Source organism: Penicillium concentricum (assembly GCF_028827145.1).
Source record: "Penicillium concentricum strain IBT 3081 chromosome Unknown utg000002l_segment0_segment0, whole genome shotgun sequence".
Taxonomy (NCBI): Eukaryota; Fungi; Ascomycota; class Eurotiomycetes; order Eurotiales; family Aspergillaceae; genus Penicillium; species Penicillium concentricum.
In genome coordinates, this window is record NW_026622755.1 from 6873581 (window position 1) to 6887284 (window position 13704).

General features: G+C 48.7%; 5 protein-coding genes across 5 annotated transcripts; 4 read left to right on the forward strand and 1 right to left on the reverse strand.

The window, feature by feature from the left end:
- Positions 1-40: 40 nt before the first annotated feature.
- Positions 41-2407, forward strand: N7517_006331 (uncharacterized protein; the record flags this gene model as incomplete). The annotated part of the gene is made up of 5 exons (XM_056724061.1): positions 41-783; positions 836-1095; positions 1145-1279; positions 1330-1420; positions 1477-2407. The coding sequence occupies 5 exons, from the start codon at positions 41-43 to the stop codon at positions 2405-2407; spliced, it is 2160 nt and encodes a 719-aa protein (XP_056580311.1).
- A 1855-nt stretch (positions 2408-4262) lies between these two features.
- N7517_006332 (aminoglycoside phosphotransferase family protein) lies at positions 4263-5153 on the forward strand (the record flags this gene model as incomplete). The annotated part of the gene is made up of 1 exon (XM_056724062.1): positions 4263-5153. One exon carries the CDS (start codon positions 4263-4265, stop codon positions 5151-5153), a length of 891 nt encoding a protein of 296 aa, XP_056580312.1.
- A 1093-nt stretch (positions 5154-6246) lies between these two features.
- N7517_006333 (uncharacterized protein) lies at positions 6247-8889 on the forward strand (the record flags this gene model as incomplete). Its single annotated transcript, XM_056724063.1, has 1 exon — positions 6247-8889. The coding sequence occupies one exon, from the start codon at positions 6247-6249 to the stop codon at positions 8887-8889; it is 2643 nt and encodes an 880-aa protein (XP_056580313.1).
- A 742-nt stretch (positions 8890-9631) lies between these two features.
- Positions 9632-10938, forward strand: N7517_006334 (glycoside hydrolase family 5 protein; the record flags this gene model as incomplete). The annotated part of the gene is made up of 3 exons (XM_056724064.1): positions 9632-10354; positions 10409-10826; positions 10880-10938. The coding sequence occupies 3 exons, from the start codon at positions 9632-9634 to the stop codon at positions 10936-10938; spliced, it is 1200 nt and encodes a 399-aa protein (XP_056580314.1).
- Positions 10939-11132: 194 nt separating this feature from the next.
- On the reverse strand, positions 11133-11991 carry N7517_006335 (GNAT family N-acetyltransferase; the record flags this gene model as incomplete). Its single annotated transcript, XM_056724065.1, has 4 exons — positions 11133-11380; positions 11439-11556; positions 11611-11900; positions 11952-11991. The coding sequence occupies 4 exons, from the start codon at positions 11989-11991 to the stop codon at positions 11133-11135; spliced, it is 696 nt and encodes a 231-aa protein (XP_056580315.1).
- Positions 11992-13704: the final 1713 nt, after the last annotated feature.

Consider the following 13704-nt stretch of genomic DNA (forward strand, 5'->3'; position numbering starts at 1 on the left):
TTGTGAAGAAAAAAGGAAAAAAAACCGGAAAATTCACATTATGCCAACTTACCCTATCCGCCGCCGGCCGCGCGAGTGCAAGACCTGTTTACCTTGCCGAGCAAGCAAAGTCCGCTGTGATCGCAACGTCCCCTGCGGCAATTGCACCAAACGAAACTTCACCTGCTCCTACGGTCGTCCATCGTCTGCAAAAGTCCCCCCTCCTACTGTCGTCACAGCCTCCTCCACGCCATCACAGCAACCTACCTTCGTCTCTCCCACGATCCCCCCATATGCCAACTCGGCTCCCACACTCGATGGTTCATATGCAACCGATCATCCTTCGACCGCCAGCGCGGATCCGGATTTACCGGATATAATTGATATCTCCCAGGCGGAGTGGGATGAAATCAACACCAAGATGGCCGCAATGGAACAAATCATCGGCAGTCTGCACTCGCTCTTCCAGACACACTCGACTCATAAGCCGCCAGAACCAGAGCCAGAACCAGAATACATCGAACGAAAAAATTCCACCCGGTCGGAAGGTGTCTACGGATCGAATGTCTTGAAGACGGGCGCGGTCCATCTCGGGTCGCGGTCGGCCTTGGTTGATATCTTAGATAAATCGAAGAGGTCGGAGGATACAGCGCAGGCGCTGCCCCAGGATGATCTTCTTGCTGAACTTGCTTTGGGGAATGAGTCGGCTGCATATCCCTTTGTGGATTTGTGGTCCTCCGACCCGTTCACATTCAATATCGCCGGAGTCTGTGCGATTCTTCCGGAAGACGCAAGATGTTTGGAGTAAGTCGAAGACCTGCGGTGTTCTGTGATGCATGCTAATTCCAATTGTCAGGTTCCTGTCGTTCTACCAGAATATAGGATCAGTTTTATATCCAGTATTGTCGGACACATCACAATTAGTACGACAAACCAAACGGCTTCTCGATAATCGACGACGAGCGGGGGGTGTCTATAAAGCCGATGCCAATGGATTAGTGAAACCATTCGGGATGCCTTTGGCTTTTCTCAGTCTGCTTTTTGCGGTTCTTGCATCGGGATGCCAGCTGTCTGATATCCCAGAAAGCGACCGTGAGTTGACCTCATGGGTATACGGTGCGTCACATTCCAGAAAAGTCGGGAGTGCTGTGCTAACTTTCTCCAGTTTCCTGTGCGTATCAATGTCTCCGGATGTTGAATTATGTGTCGCAACCCACTGTAGAAGTAATTCAGATTCTTCTGATCATTAGCAATGTTCTTTCATATAATATGAATGCAGGTGCATCATACACTTTGCTTGGTATGTGTTCAGTGTTTCCAATGAAAGATGACCAAGCTAACTGATGTCAGGGATGACGGAGCGAATGTGTCTTGTTCTCGGGCTCCATGTTGATTCGACCGGGTTCTCAACTGCAGAGCAGGAAGTGCGAAGGCGTGTCTGGTATGTATCCTTTTTCAATCTTTTTTTTGGGTGGATGTCAAGCTGAAATTTCTCAGGTGGACAATGGCCTTCCAGAACAGTCATTTCTCGCTTGCTTATGACCGGCCATCGATTACCATGGTCAGCCAACCTGAAATTCCATTCGATCCCAAGTCAATGCCGGGTCATCGCTCATATTTTGAGACTCTCTGTCGCATTGTATCCTTGGCATTGGAAGTCCTGCGGTCGCGTATGTACCCCGGATCATCTCAGTCACGTATTCATGAGATCCGTGAGTATAAACAACAGATCCACCGGATGCTTGCCGAGGCGACCCCACATCTGCGACATCGAGACAGCTGTCGATCGCTAGCGGAGCATATTGAGCGAACCGAATTGCGCCTGCACTCCTCCTACCTTCTCTCTGTCCTCTGTCGTGTCTCGCTCGATCCACATGCGCATTTAGACGCAACGCGTCGCGCAATGATCCGCGAAGACTGTATCAGTAGTTTGTTCAACACAATCGACGCGTTTGTCGAATTGCATGAGATCAATTCCCACTGCTCACGGTCCTGGATCAGTCTGCAACGAAGTATTGCCTCGGCATTTTTGCTTGTTGCAAATGACGACAGCCCCCAGACCTGGCAGCTGATTGATAGGCTAGAGATGGTTCTAGCGGACCACGTTTATGCCGACGGTGACATGGACCACAATAACCGCACTGACTCAGCTAAGCATCTTTCTTCGTCACTCCGTGCTCTGCGTGAGATCCGCGAGGCCTTCAGCGCTCGCACGAATAGTTCGACAGGGCAACCATCGAGCACAACATATTCGCCCCTTGTGTTGCCTTCCCCTCCCTCTCTTACCGCCAGCCCCGACATCCCATCATCAGCAGGCACCGGCATAGGTGTGCAGCCGATGGAAGGTGTGAGCATGCGGAAGATCCTTGGTCGTGTTTCTGATGTGATGTTATTCCCCAACATGAGCGGAAATCACCCAGTAGTGTAACTGCTCCCATACTATTTTTTTTTTCTTGTTTTTGTTTTGTTTCCCTGTTCCGGCGTTTGGGGAACATGGGATATCGGAAATATACAATACCTGGGCATCTCCTATGAGATCAGCATCTGCTGCGCTATATACATACCCCCTTCCCCTACCCCACGGGGAGGAATGATATCGACATATGACTCTGTTCACAATATAAGGTTCAAACTGAATCTTTTAGACTGTCTTTGTAGGGAGTAGAAATTTGAAAGTCGAAAATCGAAAGTCGGCACATTCCGTAGATGTCAGCTGTAGGGTCCCCCGAATCTCGGGAGTTTCAAGTCGGTCGACGGAATCCTTCAGATCCGGTATGGAGTAGTTCAAGTAGACTAAGGTCTGAAGCAATCCAAAGTCGCTTACAATTCCCCCAGGGAAAGATGAGAAGGATGAAAGGAGGTGGAGTGCCGGTTCGGCCGGCCGGCCAAATCCCGGCTGTTACTTGACTTTTCTCTATTTTATGCTCTACATATGGACTTATGGACTTTTATCTCCTTTACATTCTTTATGCTGCTTGCTTTCTAATGCATTCCTATTTGTCTATATATTTTTATGTCTTAGGATCCACTTATAAATGGTTTCGGAGTACGGAGTGCCTATAGCCACGAGGTCTATGGAGATTACTATGGGGTGATGTGGAGGATCTAGGCTTAGCTGACTCGTATGACATTTGATCCTTCAAGCTCCTTTCTCATTCTATGTCTCGGATAATGGCATGTTGTACGAATTCCGTACTATATTGCATGACGCATTGTTACTCATTTAGATTCGATCTGATCGAAATGTACGGAGTATGTATATTTTCGATATATATCTCCAGTCCCAGGGGTTTGGGTGCATCCGGTACGTGCCGGGAACGCACTATATATTTGGGGGATCCCCGAGTCGGGCTGAACCGATATGAATTGCTTTTTCTAACATAGTTGCGGTGAGACGGACTCTGATTTCTGGCTCTCTAATATAACCCTATACTCCATACTCTGTACATTGTAGCTTTAGAACTCCTATTTACCAAAACCCTCGAGAGCACTACACGTGATAGGCAAGGGAGCTTCCAACAGTCAATACTTCACCGAGGCCCAGAGAGGAACTCAGTAGGATACTTTTCATATATGGGTGGGTACAAAGTTAGATTGAAATGTGCATATGAGTTCAACTGCTTTAGAAAGAAGCAAAGTAGTCCGACTACAGCTTACACATCGGCTTTTCCGGGGAGAACTGAGATGGATATTTTAGATCATGAGCAAACTAATAAACGCCACTGATTTATTACGTCTGCGCTTGGGAGATTTTGAGTGTCTAATAAGTAATCCAGCTCATGGAAGGAAAGCTTGGGAGCAACGTTCAGTACTCCATGCACTGTTTCTTGATAGCCAGGGCTGCATCACTTTTACAAAGTACTTTTTTACTTTTCCCCAACGCTGTAAACCCAATTTTGAGGCTTGTCCTGCAGTAGTCTGCACTGCATACGATCGTATTTTGAAAGATCATTATCACAAAATTCGATTCAAAGACAAGCGACCGAGGTAGAAGTAGAGAGGCAACTGAGACACCTAAGTGCGATCAACATTTAGAATTAAAATTCGAGGCTCTCCAAATCTATGATGAATTTTAATAAACACGATAGGTCATGGCGCAACTGCACCCGGAGGTATGTGCTTGTACACTTCCTAGAGTCTTGTTTTGTTTACTCACCGCCAGTCCATTGAAAGAACCGAGCAGTTTATCTTGTGATTCTCTCCATTATCTAGATCTCATCAACCTGAGACGGTTTAATCTATCTAATATCACACTTTCAAGGAAATACGGAATAAAAGCTTCAATGTCATCATCAGAAGTCCCCTGCCCCGCATGTAAATGGACCCCAGATCAGCAAAGACGCTGTGCCTACGAGAGTAGCGTGCGCCTCTTCCATGGAGCCAGTACTCGGGGCTACTGGTCCCTCGGCTCAAAGTTTCTTCTCAAAGAGCGCGAGAAAGAACCCCCGAGTTATGAGGTCATTAACACCCACTTCATCAAAGAGAATACCACCATCCCCGTCCACACTACTATACAGGAGTGGACCGAAGGCGAAAAGTATTTCCAGATCGTCGAGCGGGTGCCTGGGGTACCATTAGAGGAGATCTGGTCGACAATCCCCCAACCCGACCGGGAGAAACTCGCTCGTCAGACTACGGAGTATCTGGGGCAGCTCCGCTCGTTTCACTCCGCTAAGATGCAAAGTGTCCACGGCCAACCTGTTTTTTGTGCTCATCTCTTTACGGGTCATGATTATGGAGTCAAACATGGCCCACTGAGCACGGCTGACGAGCTGTGGGATGTTTTGGCGAAATCTCTGAGCGACAAAGTACCGGAAGTTGTTAGATCGCGGCTCCGTGATGGCATGCCTTCTCCGCACCCGTGGACCTTTACCCACGGGGACTTGACTAGTTGCAACATTATCGTGGATCCAACCAACTTTGAATTGAGGGCTCTGATTGACTGGGAGCGCTCGGGGTACTTTCCTGTGTGGTGGGAGTTTACGGGGGCGGGCTTCGGGTTCGGAGAGGAAGATGCAGAGTGGAAGCGTCTTCTACTTGGAAACTTGGCCAATCATAAGGAGGCTCGCACGTGGTTTCTGGAATTCAAGTCATTTGACTCACGGTCGAGTGATTCCGAGACGCGATTGAAGGTGCTGAAGGAATGTGGCATTGAGGAAGACGTAGAGATCTAGACAGTATACAATATGGTACTCTGTACAGAAGTTAGGGTAGTTTAACATACCCAGAATGAGAAAAGGAAACAAATAGCAGGTAATAAAAGATGAACGCTTAAGCTTTCCAAGTCTAGATACTTGGGCGATCTCATCCTCTTTCGTCCCGTCAGGAAGTACATACGGAGTAGTAATAGTTGATTGTTTCTCTTGTGGTATATACTTGAGATAGGGCGACTGAATTTTGTATGAATAACCTAGTTGTTAATTTTCAAATATAAATAAATATGAAGTGAATAGAAAATATTATCAATGTATGAGAGAAGCTTTTGGTGGAAATTTAGGTGGAGATGAGCAGAGATGAGTAGTGATGAACAGTGATATGTAGTTCCTTTCCTCTTTCAGCCTCAACTCCGAACCCCCCTTCTCTCATCTTCTTTCTTGTCTCCTCGGATTTCCTTCAGCCACATCATCATTGGCTTTGATTCTTGAGGGGAAAAAATCTCCCCCGCTTTTGCTATGGCCTTGCCCCGGAAATCCCGCATCTCCCTAATATACGCCAATGTACTCCCCGTACTTGGTACACAGAAGCTGTCTAATGGCTTAATAGATGCCCAGCCTTCCCAAAGCTAGCACATGTGCCTGGCCGGACCTCGGGCGTGGAAATCCATTGCGTTTTCCCTGCTAGTAGTGCAGATCCCTACCTAGTCCCCAGGCACGGCCGACGGCGAGCTGTTAGACTCTGCTAATGTGTGGAGTTGCGATGAGAATTGTTCATCAATGCCCATCACATGGTAGCTTATCGGTATTCTGCCTCGGTGTCGATCCCTATTTCCTCGGCGATGATGGAGCTACATCGTACTCTATACGCAAAACAGAAAGAGATGTTAGTACAATTGCGGTTAGCTGGGACCCTGCCTGGTGCGCGACGATCGATGCCATCGCAATGCAAATAAAGAGCTGGCTCGCTGCAGGTTTGAGTTTTTGAATATCCCGAAGGCTCTTCCTGTTCAGCAAACCTTTGAACGACAGGTTTGGGGAATCGAAGCCAATTCGACTGGCTGGACAAGATATCAATTAAAGAAACAACAGCCAGATCGGCCCATACAACAACATGCGTCTTTTACCAACGCTCGCCACCGCGCTCCTGTTCGCAGTCAATGTGACAGGAAGTCCGGCCGCTGCTTCAGGCCCAGCGCAATCCGTAACTCCCGCTGCGAACGTTGTGGACGAGGCCGCCCCGACAACCCCAGCCGCTCAAGCAAACAATGTCAACCAAGCCAATGCTGCCGTTGCTGATAGTACTACTGTCGCCGACACAGCCAAAGCCGCTAACACCGCTACTGCTGCTGTGAAGGCAGAAGATGATGCCGCTGATGCGGATACTGCCGAACCGACCAAGGCCAACCCTGTGGAATCCGTGGTTGGCGGCATCAAGACTGCTCTTGGTGTCGATACAAAAGAATCAACCGAATCAGCCGATGCACCCGCCCCCACCAAGACTGCTGATAGCTCGGTTGCTGAGCCCAAGTCCTCCGCTGCCGAGACTACCTCAGCTGCCTCTGCTGCAGGCACCTCGAGCACAAAGTCTACCAGCTCTGATAGTGATTCCGACACCGACTCGGACAGCAGTACTGCCAAATCTTCTGATATCCTGCCAGATATGAAAGAAGCCATCTCAGATTTGTTCGGCGGTAGCAGTGGCGGTATCGGAGACCTTCTGCATGGGCTTGAAAGTCTACTTAACCCCAAATTCTTGGGTAACTTCGCCGACACCTTCACCTATCTCTCGACCGGTCTAGCACCCCCGGTCGACAACCAGCTCCGAACCCTGGTGGCCAATGGCAATGACCTCCTCAGTTCGAGCTTCGTCAAGAAGACCGGCTCTCTCATTGACAATGCCAACGAGCTCTTGACCGCAGAGAACACCAAGGAGATTGGGGCTCTCCTCAAGGTCGCTAACAAATTGTTGTCCAGTCAATTCATCGACAAGGTGGACAGCCTCATTGACAACGCCAACAACCTCCTCACCTCCAACTTCGTCAAGCAGACCACCAACCTCATTGAGAAGGCCAGCCCTCTTATTGACGACGCGAGCGGCCTACTTACCGAAAAGAATGTTCACGCGATTGAGTCGCTCTTGACAAATGCCAACACGCTGCTCACTGCCACATTTGTCAAGGAAACCAGCAACCTCATCGGCAAGGCCAGCCCCCTTATCGACGACGCTAGTGGTCTACTCACTGAGGGCAATGTCAAGGCGATCGAGAGTCTGCTCGGCAACGCCAACAAGCTGCTCACGCCCAGCTTCATCTCCACTACTGGCAAGCTCATTCAGCAGGCCGGTCCCCTTATCAACCAGGCTAGCGGTCTCCTCACCGAGGGCAATGTTAAGGAGATTGAGGCACTCCTGAACAATGCCAACAAGCTACTCACGCCCGGCTTTATCTCGACTACCGGCAAGCTCATCAAGCAGGCCGGTCCCCTTATCAGCCAGGCTAGCGGGCTTCTTACCGAGGGCAATGTCAAGGAGATCGAGAGTCTGCTGGGCAATGCCAACACGTTGCTCACGCCTAGCTTCATCTCGACTACCGGCAAGCTCATCAAACAGGCCGGTCCTCTTATCAACCAGGCTAGCGGTCTTCTTTCCGAGGGCAATGTCAAGGACATCGAGAGTCTGATTGGCAATGCCAACAGCCTGCTGACTACCAGCTTCGTAAACCAGACCACCAGCTTGATCGATGAAGCTAGCGAGCTATTGTCTTCGGATACCATTGACAGTCTGAAGTCTCTCCTCGTTCAGCTCGCTCCTATCATCCCCGAGCTGAAGGGCCTGCTCAAGCCAGCCACTATCAAGGCAATCGAGAACGTACTAAGCAATGCCAACAAGCTGCTCACGGAGTCCTTCGTCAAGGACACCAACACCCTGATCACCGAGGCTGTCGGTCTTCTCACTCCCGACCTGGTCAAGGCTCTGAAGTCGCTCCTCAGCGATCTTACTCCGCTGATCCCCGAGTTGCAGTCACTGTTGACCAAGGAAACGGTCAAATCGATCGAGACCCTTCTAAACAACGCCGGGGACCTGCTCACGTCGGACTTCGTCAAGGACACCAAGGGCCTTGTCGGCGAGGCCGGCGACCTCCTCACTCCAGAGGTGGCCAGTGGATTGAAGTCGATCCTGAAGGACGTCATTCCTTTGCTACCGGAGGTGAAGTTGCTTCTGAACAAGAGCACCCTCTCTGCCATTGGTTCTCTCTTGACCAACGCCAACACCCTCTTGACCCCCAAGTTCGTCAACGAGACCATTGGTCTGATCGACAGCGCCGACGACCTCCTGACCCCAGGCATCGTCACTGGACTCAAGGAACTCCTTGGCGACGTCGGCCCTCTGATCCCCGATCTGAGAAGGTCACTCCTGAACACAACCATCATCACCGACCTGGGATACATCGTGACCAACGCTACCACTTTGCTCACGCCCCACTTCGTCGTGGAGACCACAGATCTCATCGACAACGCCGATGGCCTTCTGACACCCAAGGTGGTCACCGTGCTCAAGGATATTCTTGGATACGTACCCGACTTGATGCCCGAGGTGAAGAAGTTGCTCAAGCCCTCTACCATTTCGGATGTTGGAGCACTATTGGCCAACGCTCATGATCTCCTCACTCCCAAGTTCGTCAATGAGACAACACTCCTGATCGATGATGTTACAAGCTTCTTGCCTTTGATCCAGGAATTACTCAAGGCGCTGTGAGGTGATATTTTATGATTTTCTTATATTGATTGCAACGCACGCAATTATGATTTTTAATGTTCTCTAATGATAATTAACGTTGTCTGACATTTACTCCATTGTAATCGGTAGAGTCTTGTAGGCTGGGATGAAAGCATAAGTACGCGATTGAATAACCAAAGTATTTTCAGACGTAAATCCACGAAGCCCCCAAGTGGTCTATATTTAGTGGCTGTCGATCTGGCCCCATCTTGGAAACCTGCATTTTCCAAATTGATCAAGTCTCGAGATGATCATCTATCAAACTGACAAACTCATTCATAGGGAAACTGCAGAGCGAGTGATTAATTAACAAGGACCATGGATAATCTCACGTGTAGTTAGTAGTGTCAAATAGGCACAGCCGCTAATATTCAGATTGATGAACCCTAGAAGCTAAAATATCGTTCACACTAGATTCTCAAAAGCCAATGCAACCATAATAGTGCTTGAAGCCAATCATCCCTAGAATGCTGCTCACACATGCATTTGATATGAGTCCAGCTTCCTAATCAGGAAACGGGAGGTTTCATCCCCAGGACTATCTCCTCGGACATGCATAACATCCCCTGAGGCATGTAATTGAACTACAACATAGATTGCAGGGGTTCAGAGAATACATCAGATACTATTTATATTCGCTGAAATCCATCTATTCCTCTTAAGCATCAACCTCTCCCCATCCAACTCGATCCTATCCAATATCCCCTCACAAACCGCCATCATGGGCATGATATCCAAACTCGCCGCTTTCACCACCCTGACCACCCTAGCAACAGCCTGGCTCCCAGAAGAAAATAAATCCATCACCTCAAAAGATGGCAAAAACCTCTTCGAATCTTCCAACGGCAAAATCCGCGGCGTAAACCTCGGTTCGCAATTCATCTTCGAACCCTGGATTGCCCAGCAAGCATGGTCCGCCATGGGCTGCGACGGGAAGAAATCCGAATTCGACTGCGTTTCCTCGATGGGCCAAGACGCCGCGAACGCCGCTTTCGCCAAACACTGGGAGTCGTGGACTACGCAGGATGATATCGACGAGATCGTGAGCTATGGCTTGAACACCATCCGCGTGCCGGTTGGTTATTGGCTTCGCGAGGACCTGGTTGATGGCAGCGAGCATTTCCCGCAGGGTGGACTTGAGTATCTGAAGAAAGTGTGTGGGTGGGCTAGTGACAAGGGTTTGTATATTATTATGGATTTGCATGGGTTGCCTGGTGCGCAGACAGCGGAGAATTCGTTTACGGGGCAGTATGCTGCTACGCCTGGATTCTATACGGATTATAATTATGAGCGGGCGCTTAAGTGGCTCGAGTGGATGGTCGAAATTGTCTATAAGACTGATGAGATGAGGAATGTGGGGATGTTGGAGGTTGTTAATGAGCCCGTTCAGGATCAGGGGATGGCTTCGTCTATGCGGTCGACGTATTACCCCAAGGCTGTTGAGGTGAGGATTCTTTTTGGTTTTGTCGAGAGGTCATGGACTAATGGGTGAATACAGCGTATCCGTGCCGCTGAGAAGAAGCTCTCTATCGATGCGAATGACTACCTCCATATTCAGACAATGGATAAATCCTGGGGCTCGGGTGATCCTAACGAGCATCTCGAGGACTTGACCTACATGGCCTATGACGATCACCGTTACCTGAAATGGGATACTAGCATTGATCCCTCGCATGATAACTACATTAGCTCATCCTGCGGCGATAAGCGTGATAGTAACTTCCCTAATATCGTTGGCGAATGGAGTCTCTCTGTGCCGGATGATGTCGAGGGGTCGGCGAATTGGGAACCCAGTTCGAATACCGACTTTTATGGAAAGTGGTTTGCGGCGCAGGTTCATTCTTATGAACAGCAGCAGGGATGGGTCTTTTGGACTTGGAAAGCTCAGCTGAATGATTACCGGTGGTCTTACCAGGGTGAGCTTTTTTGAGTCGTAGATCATTGGAAGATGGTAGCTGACATCTTGCAGATGCTGTTAAGGCTGGTGTTATTCCCAAGGATTTGAATAACGTGCAGAAAGTCTGCTGAGCTTGTCTTTGGGTCGGGCTAGCGGAGCAGTTCGCTAGGCTGTATACTGTTAGCTGTTTTGAAATGGCAGGATAATATCACTCCTAATGGAATATTGCACAAATATGAATAATATCTGGTTATTGATAGTGAGCTTGAATACATACATATGCTAGCAATGAACGTATGGATAAGCAGAAGGATACCTGCAAAGCCTAGGAAGTAGCTTCAGGAGTTGGGGTTGGCCACCAAACCATCGCCCAAAGGGATACTCCCGGTCCATCAGACTGAAGGCTAGCATCGGCAGCTACCTTGCCCTTCCCGAGACGAATCTCTTCGACCTCCTTGAATCCCATCGACAGGTAGAGAGCGCGCGAGCCTGCAGTCGTTGCTTCGAGCCAGATCGGAAGGTTCGCGGCTTGGGCTGTCTGCTGGTGATCGCGCATGATTGCTTTGGCGAGGCCTGGAAAAGGATTAGTAAGACACGGAGCATGACTGAGCCAGATATGGCGCTGTCTTACCTTTTCCACGGTGCTCGTGCTCGGTTCCGATACTGAAGATGTAGTAGTATTTGGTCTGTCCACGTAGACCGATTCTCTTCGCGTTGTCGGTCATACCAGAGAATTCGAACCAAAGACGCTAGATAATTAGTTAGGCTAGGAGTGTCTGCGAGAATGTTAGGCTTTGGCTCACCTTAACGCCCGAGAGTCCTAGTTTCCACAGCACGCTCAGAAATCCAGCCCACACAAGAGTCCAGACATTGTCAATGTATCGGCCCGGTGGAATCATGACAGATGCTGCTTTCCAGCCATCGGCTTCGGTGATCACTGCGTGATTAAGCAAGGCTGACTTGATGAGCGTGGTCCAGTATGTCGGCAGATAAGCCAACCTTTCTCGCTGAGACAGGCTCAGCAGCATGTATGCAATGACCGGGTCAGTGTCGAAGACGCGACCGTTCAGTGCTGCGACTGAGGCCAGAAAACCTGTGGTCTTGTCAGTATTCATAGAATCACACTCGAGCCAGAAACACTCACTGTTGCCGCCGTGTGTTATTGGGACTGATGCGACAGCCATGTTGGTTTTAGGTTAGAAGAGTATTTGCATGTAAATTAGGTTGAGGTGTCATTGGACACTCCTGGCGATGATTGAAGCCATAGAAAAAAAATACACAAATGCGCGCGAGGAGAGTCGCGTCTTAATAGTTTTAGCATTGACGTCATGGGATGCTTACATAAACAAGTCACAGGTCACCCGCGGTTCCCGAGGTCAAGTCTCAAGGGTCAAGCTACTGACTTGAGCACAAATGACAACTATCATCCTCAATGTTCTCATGGTCTCATACTCATAGTCATCTGCTTCCATTGGACATGACTCGTTCATCTCCGCTGTGGATACGCGTGGAGCACAGTCTTCTACCAAACATTGGGACCCTGAATCCCACTCGGCCCGCGACCGCTGTTAAAACTCGGGCCTAATATCGTGATTTCTTAGGATATTGACATTGAATTGCAGATCCTGAGGATGTACTTCACAAATTTATATGTAAAACATATCAATTGATACTATGAGCATATACGATCGGGATACAAGAGCCACATCACTGCGCACCGGCTGAGCTGAGGCAACTGCTCTGTTGGATGATTCTCTTCCAGCCATTTATTGCGGCAGCAGTTCATTGTTTTTTGAAAGCACCGCAACTTTTTCGTTCATCAGAATCAGATTGATCACGACAAGCGCACTATACTGAATGGCAACCCGCAAGAGTCGTCGGAAAATCCCGGCGAATTGGATCTCTCAGTGTATAGTGCCAGCCTCACTGGTGATATTTCACTGTCTATCATAGCTCACTAGATTCAATGGATACCCAACATCTTTGAGGAAACCATTCAATCGCCCCCGCCGTCGTCTTCCAAAAGATCAAGGACTCGTTGAATCCGAGATCTGATCTATCATTGCACCGAGGTCGGATCTCTGAGGCTCAGATAGGCATTTCCGCACACTATCGTTTCCATTTTTCTTTTGTTTCTTCGTCTTTGTGCCCTGCCCCCCTCATTTTCCTCTTGCACTTCAAAATCTTGTATATATAATAGAATAACTGCATTAGCTTCATACATATGTCCATCTAAGTGCCGCTACCGGGATCTATGATACCGGAACCGCAAGCATTCAACACATTTATGTATTTCGTATCAACTTCCTTAATAATCTCTGTCAATTCTGTCAACTCATTCTTATTCAATCTCTGCTCCTCCAAACTCTGCATCACATTTCAAATACCAGCAATTATGGCAACCGCTTTCTCATCCTCGACGTCCAAAAGCGGCGACTGTCCCGACAACGCAGAGCCGCCCTATATTTTTTAGTTAGATTTTATAAACTACTTTTCTGCATCATTCGGTCTCCGATGTGTCTATCTGTGTTATTTCCTCTCACAGTTGCAATCGGCAAAATTACCCCGAGAAAAAGAAGCTAGAATAAATGTTCAACAAATTTGTGGATACATGTCACTATGGAAACCAGCCAGCCTGAAGTGGAATAGCATCCACTTTGTACCCAAATTGACAGTTTCGTGTCAAACAAACAGGCTCGAATAGCCATACATAATGCAGCGTTCGAATTTAAACCAGAGTTTTTGTGGAGCTAACAGACTGCAGGCTTGGTCAATGTTGATAACCCCAGGACTCACTCTCAGCGCTAAAATTTCCTTCTAGGTCAGAATTTCAGATCAGCTTTTCTGAAATCCTCGGTACCTCGCTTTTAAGCCAGAGGCTAAATCACAGATCAGAA